Source organism: Prunus mume, linkage group LG1 (genome assembly GCF_029339155.1).
Source record: "Prunus mume cultivar Tortuosa linkage group LG1, ASM2933915v1, whole genome shotgun sequence".
Classification (NCBI taxonomy): domain Eukaryota; kingdom Viridiplantae; phylum Streptophyta; class Magnoliopsida; order Rosales; family Rosaceae; genus Prunus; species Prunus mume.
In genome coordinates this window covers 3,145,216-3,152,053 of record NC_142698.1, presented here as the reverse complement: position 1 = coordinate 3,152,053, position 6,838 = coordinate 3,145,216, and the positions used below count along the sequence as shown (strand labels likewise).

The 6,838-nt window shown below is 38.9% G+C and overlaps 1 protein-coding gene across 1 annotated transcript; it reads right to left on the bottom strand.

Annotated features, from left to right (window-relative positions):
* Positions 1 to 767: 767 nt before the first annotated feature.
* Positions 768 to 6,539, bottom strand: LOC148920708 (uncharacterized). The gene is made up of 3 exons (XM_089046867.1): positions 6,343 to 6,539; positions 5,938 to 6,145; positions 768 to 1,016 (listed from the first exon to the last, which is right to left on the bottom strand). Exons 1-3 carry the CDS (start codon positions 6,537 to 6,539, stop codon positions 768 to 770), a joined length of 654 nt encoding a protein of 217 aa, XP_088902993.1.
* Positions 6,540 to 6,838: the final 299 nt, after the last annotated feature.

Genomic DNA, 6,838 nt, shown 5'->3' with positions numbered 1-6,838 from the left:
TGAGGTTTGTCAAGCGAAGATATGTAAGGCATTACTAGCCATATTCAAGGCAACCGAGGCTATTTAAGCCTTGTCCTGCCATGGCATACCATGCCTAGCTATACTTGAGGCACGCGAGGCTATTTGAGGCTTGTTGAGCGAGGCTATGTGAGGCTTGGCTTGCCATTGCATAGCATGCTTTGCCATATTCAAGGTATAGAAGGATATTTGAGGGTTGTCGAGCGAGGCCATGTGAGGCTTGGTGTGCCATTGCATGGCATGCTTTGCCATATTCAAAGCAAGCGAGGCTATGATACATTGCTTTCCATATTTAAGGCAATCAATGCTCTTTGAGCCTTGTCCTGCCATGGCATGCCATGTCTTGCGAAGGGAACTTACTTTTCTTCTTGTCCCCATTCCCAGCATAATTTCGCCACCTTTAGAAGGGGAATCACGAGGAACTGGCCTCAGAAGGTCACCAACTGTGTCATCCAAAATATTAGGAATCTCTCGACCTTGCAAGGGAGTTTCCCATGCCACTGACTTTTGCCCCTTCATCATAGGCCCAAGAGTCACACTCTTTCCCCGACCCCTCTTTTGTTGGACCCCAACTATAACATCATCACAACAATCATCCTCCATAGTGGGCATATCTATCTTTTGAGGAGGATTTGTAAGAAATTTAACAAGGGTGACACACATCACAGCTGGATCATCCCAATTTATGTCCGGGGGTGTATATTGCACCTCTTCTTTCTCATTTTGTACAGACACCTGTCTCTTCTCGGTTACTCCACCATCCTCAATCTTATGAGTCTCCTTTCCACATCCTCAGTCTTCTCAACCTCTTCTCCATCATCCTCAGTCTTCTCAACCTCCTCTCTATCATCCTCAATCTTCACATTGCCAACTCTTCTGTAACACCATTTTTCCCTCAACACAGCCTCGACATGACAGGTAGACTTCTCCGAAAGTAAAACTCTCTCCTCTACCTGACCCTTCTCACGATGCAATACTACAATCCCATTCCTCAACTGCTGCACAACAGAGTTTAACTCATCAAAGTCCTTACATACACGCGGGTGTACACTAGGTGCATCAGACAGCCTCAATATAAATCAATTATATTTTTTAATCCATGAATAATTTGTGGCTTAAAAGAGGATTGATCTTAAGCCACCACATTTTCATGGCTTAAGTACGTAGAGGCTTTTAAACTACATAAACTTTATAGTTTAACTTCATTTACTCTTTTACTTCAGTTATTTTTGGAAACCAAAACTTGTATAAATATGTAGGTTATTGAATGTAATAGATAAGCAAAACTCAAAGCAGTTCCTTAGCTTCTTCCTTTTGTTTCCCTAATTGTCTTAAAATTTCTCTCTTTCCCTTATTCCTATAAATTAGAAATTCATAGTTCTATTGACTTGAAGTTTTAGATCAGAGAGAGACGATCATTTTTATACTAAGATCGCTGGAAACCGCAGTGAGACGACGTCGTTCTCAGCGAAGAAGGTGCGGCTGTCATGCGCCTGAGATATAGAGAGGAAGAGGCGAAGAAGAAGTCGGGAAAGAGAGAGAGAAAGAAGAAAAGAAAAGAGAAATAAAAAGAAATGACTAGCTTACTGTAGTGGTATTGTAGCATAGAGTAGCAAATTTGAAAAAGCATAATACGTCCTTTCCGTTTCTAGACCAAAACTCCTTTGTTCATACTTGGAATTGAGCGTCCCATCTGTGTACGAACTCGTGACGTTGAGCTCTATACCATGGCGTGACTTAAATTCCCAAAATCATTCCCAAACAAAAAGTGACCAAAAATACCCCTACGTCTAAGGGCAAAATTGTAATTTCATAAATGAATACTTAATTGAACATTGAAATTTTGGGACGCGGGGTTACAACCTTCCCCCTTAGGAAATTTCGTCCCCAAAATTTTTACACCAGTTCCTGGGCAATACTGACAACCGTACTTGTCCATGTCTCTAGAAAATTCAATTTTCAACTTAAGCTTAAAAGCTTTTCCATTTACTTTTGTCAATTAAATTGACAATTGTTCCTCCTGTCCAATGATCCAAACAATCGATTTTAATATCCACTGAACATTTCTTTTAGACCATTGTACGACCTAATCTCATTGTTAAACCACAATAAAAGAAACTTTCCCACAATCCTCAAACTCTCCACTTGTTCCTCCAAGACTTTCCTTAGTCTTAAAAAAATAAATTCACCCGTAAGATAAATATAAATGTAACTCTGAATGATCCATAAACAGAACACTTCATTCACTTCAATTCTCAACCAATACACGGAAAACTAACAACATCAAACCACTAAAAAACAACCAAACATCCAAAATAACACTGCTATTCTTAAAGCAAACAACTATCACAACACCACACTTCAAATACTTTTGTCTCCCTTCAAGAGACTAAGACCGAGCAGACCTTGTGCTTTCTTTGCTTCGTCATCCTCATCATAAGGCTTTAAACTCCCAATCTCCACTACAAGTACGATAGAATTCAAAATTTGAGCCTCAAAAGTGGCCTTAGCATGTCGTGAACTCTGGTCTTCCACCTTGGGTTCTAAAATCTTCAATCTACTGACCCATTTTCTCCTGATCCTGTCAAACCCTCTTATTTATAATTTCCACCTCATCTAGCTTTTGTCGCCTTTCTCTGGAGTACCTATCCACCATGCTTAATCGTATACCCTTATCCTTATGAAATACATCTTATTCCTTCAACCATTCCTCTTTCTTCTTTGGCATCTTTCAATTATCTACAGCAACCAAAATACGATCACCCTTTTTCTCCACTTTCAACATCTTCATTACTGAGTGGCATTCTTCAAGCATAATCATCAAACTGCAAGTCTCTCAAGCAACACGTTTATGTTCAGCATTTAACTCCATCTTCACATTGTGAGCTTCCCGAGTAGTTTGGTCACATTCACTTTTTAACTCTTTCTTTTGATCCTTGATCAACGTATGGCACTCCTGGAGTACATTCCTCAAATTTTCCAACTAGGCTGTAAACACCTGCACTTCCTAGTTCTTAGCAATCAGTTGTTGCCCTACATTGACTACAGAGGCATCACATTGTATGCTTAAAGCCATCGCATTGTCTGTAGCGTTAGATTCATCCTTCTTCCCCAGTACTCATATGTCTATTGGTGTTAACAGACCCTTTGCTACTCCAACAACCACATGTTATCATTTCCCCCTGAATCAATACAAATAAGAAACGCATCTCTTCCAACTGTGAATAATATCCTCTCTAATCGTAATTGGACAAGATCAACCTCTGATACAGTCTTTAGCATCCTCCGCTTTTGCATTCCCAGCAATGCAACAAGACTCTTGAAAATGCTTAATATGTCCTTTTTATTTCTATACCAAAACTCCTTTGTTAAAAATCGGAATTGAGCGTGTCACCTGTCTACGAACTCGTAACAACGAGCTCTACGCAATGGCATGACTTAAATTCCCAAAACCATTCCTGAACAAAAAGTGACCAAAAATACCCCTATGCCTAAGGGCCAAGTTGTAATTTCATAAATGAATACTTAATTGAATATTGAAATTTTGGGACTGTGAGTTACAGGAGGTTTTTGAGGAAGTGAAAGAGAAAGACTAGACGAGGGAGGTCCTGCGACAAGAGAAGAGGAATACATAAATTTAAGTCTAGTATAGCCGGTAGTGAAAACAACCGAGGAAGTGAAAGGGAAAGACTAGACGAGAAAGGTTTTGTGACAAGAGAAGAGGAATACACAAATTTATGTCTAGTAGGTGAAAGTTCACATTTTCAGTGTTATGATTTTAGGGTTCATTCATAAATAAATTCAAAAGAAAGGCGCGATTGTAAAGAAGAAAGAAAATTAATGAAGAAGAGAGGCTCGTTTTTTGGGAAGAGAGACGACATTGGAATTTTCACGACATGACACATAGGCTAAGGGGAAAGCTGCAGTGTACCAGTTTGTATTGTAAGCTTGCTTTTTCTCCTAAACCGTTCAGATGCATTTCAACAGTTGTGATTGATTCTCATATAGCTATTATCACCTTAACTGAGTGCTAGGTTCACAATTTCCTTCATATTTTTATTGAAATAGTAAAGAATGTCGATGCCAAAGTCTCTCTCTCTCTCTCTCTCTCTCTGTGTGTGTCTCAGTTTCTAGTTGTTTTCCTATGCTAATTTCATGGAAATTAACTTTGTAATTTTACATTTGAAATGGTACTTCCTAGATGTGCAGATGATAAACCTTTTGTGCCACCATATCAGGTGTCCAAGGAGAAGGCAAAGAACTTGGGTGTTTGTGGGAGCTTTCATCCCACAAGAATATTCATCTAAGATTCCACCGTCTTCTTTGCTTCTCTTTTTCCCCGCAAAACAAATCAGAATAAGAGAACCACACCCAGGGGGTGTTAGCCAAAGGCCCTCCGATGCCTACGTTAGGTCAAGTGTTTGTAAGAAAACAATAGCTAACAATAAGATGAAGATTTCTCTAGGGTGAGAACCAGGTGGTCGGAGCCTTGTGTGTGTGTGTGTGAGAGAGAGAGAGAGAGAGAGAGTATGGCGGCTAGGGTTTGTGAGAGAGAATTTCTGCAAAGTTTCAAATAGAAATTTAGACGTACCTTAACCCTTGTTCGGAAGAATAATTCCACAGATAGAAAGGAATTATTCTTCCCTGATTTGGTGAGATCGATGTAATGAGGGATTTAATTTAAATCAAATCCCTAATTAAGGCAGTAATGAAATAACTCCTAATTAAATCGAGTAACTCCTAATTTGGTCAAATAATTTCCAAATTGATTGGCGTAATTATTTGACCTAGGATCTGAGATATTTTGCTGCCACAGTATTGAATTCATTCCATTAGAGGTTAGCATCAAGGAAACAGTTGAAAGCTTGAACGAAAAGAATTTTGTCAATTTTTGAGTCTTCTTGTTTCAGTATAGTAAAGGTCTTTGCAATAAATTAAGTTTGTGTTATGTTTTCGGTTGGTGTTTTTGGTTTAGTGACTTTTAGTCTCCTCACACCAAAAAAGAAAAACAAGGTCTTTTTTACTTTTTAGTTTATGATTGCTTATATCGTTCAGTGAATTTCTAGACAAGTGTTGCATTGCAGTTTCTATTTAATTATAATTGGCTAAATGGTTTTATTATTGGATATTGATATGATTTTTGAAGTTTATCGAAATTATATAATTTTGTCATCAATGGATATAATCTTTTTGACTTTGTTTAGTTGCTTGTTTTCATGATGGCTTAGCTTTTTGGTTTTGGTTTTGGTTTTGGTTTTTTTGTTTTTGTTAGTATGGTTGCAACTTGATCAGAAATTGCATCACAGTTTCTGATTGTTTAATTTGAATTTTTTAAGCCCCAATAATGATTGGATTTTGGGAAGAAGTCTATCTGATTTTGAAGCTATATGTTCTTTTGACTTAGTTTTAGTACTTTGATCATGGCTTTTGCCCTTTTGTTGCTTTACAATTTTGTTGAGTTAGTTTTTGTTTGGTCAGTTTTGGTTTCAAAATGGATTGTAGTTTCTATTTTTAATAGTGAATTTTTTTACAAAAATAACTTTAATATTTTTGTTTTGTTTTTTGTTACTCTTCCAATTATGTTTTTGTTAAATTGTAGAGCATGAGGTATTTTGTTAAATTGTTAAATTGTAGAGCATGAGACATTTTGTTAAATTGTAGAGTCTGGGCTTTTATTGTAGTCTTCGGTCGGTAGAGGATGTTGTATTGGCTTAGCTCTATAGCCTACTTCATGAGTTGTTTAGAAGCGTTAGGGCTATGGAGGATTGACCTCAAAGGAAAGTCAGTCATGACGATGACTCAGTGAGCTTGGTAGTAGGGTCGTAGCTTTCTCGTGGAAACTATAAAGGCCAAAATGAGCTTATTCAATTTTGTGCAGCGAGTCTCTACATCGAGGAGAGCTTTTGACGTGTAGAATACCGGATGTTGGGCCACCAGTTCTTCTCGGATGAGAGCTAAGCTGACGGCCGAGTCCGACACTTCTAGGTACACGAACAAGTCTTCACCAGGAATTTTCTTTGAGAGTAGGGGAGGTGAAGTAAGGTAAATCTTTAGATTTTGGAAAGCTACTTCGCACTCCTCGTCCCACTTGTCTTTTTGTCCCTTCTTCAAAGCATTGAAGAATGGTCTGCACTTGTCGATAGATCTTGAGAGGAATTGGTTGAGGGTTATTGCTCTGCCCGTCAAACTTTGTATTTCCTTCACTGTGGAAGGGTGACTTCATCTTGAGAATGGCTTTGATTTGGCGTGGGTGTGCCTCGATACCTCGTTGTGTGACTAGGTATCCCAAGAATCGGTCGGACAATACACTAAACGTGCATTTACTTGGATTCAGATTTCATGTGATACTGGCAGAGCAGGTTGAATGCCTCAGTGAGGTTCTTGATGTGGTCTGCACGCCTAGGGGCTTTGACCAACATGTCGTCCACATAAACTTCCATGGTTTTTCCAATCTGCTCCTTGAAAATTTTATTCACCAGCCTTACGTAGGTTGCTCTAGCATTCTTCAGCCTAAAGGGCATGACTTTGTTGCAGTAGGTCCCCTCTCGATGATGAAAGAAGTCTTCGCGTTGTCATCTTCATGCATTAAGATTTGATTATAGCAGGAGTAAGAGTCCATGAAGCTGAGCAGTTGACTACCAGAAGTTGAACCCACGAGCTAGTCGATTCTCAGCTATGGGAAGTTGTCTTTAGGGCATGCTTTCTTGAGGTCGATGTAATCGATGCAAACTCTCCATTTGCCCTTTTCTAGTTGTGCCACTAGAACAATGTTGGCTAGCCACTCTGAGTAGGAGACCTCTTCAATGAAGCCGTCAGCTAG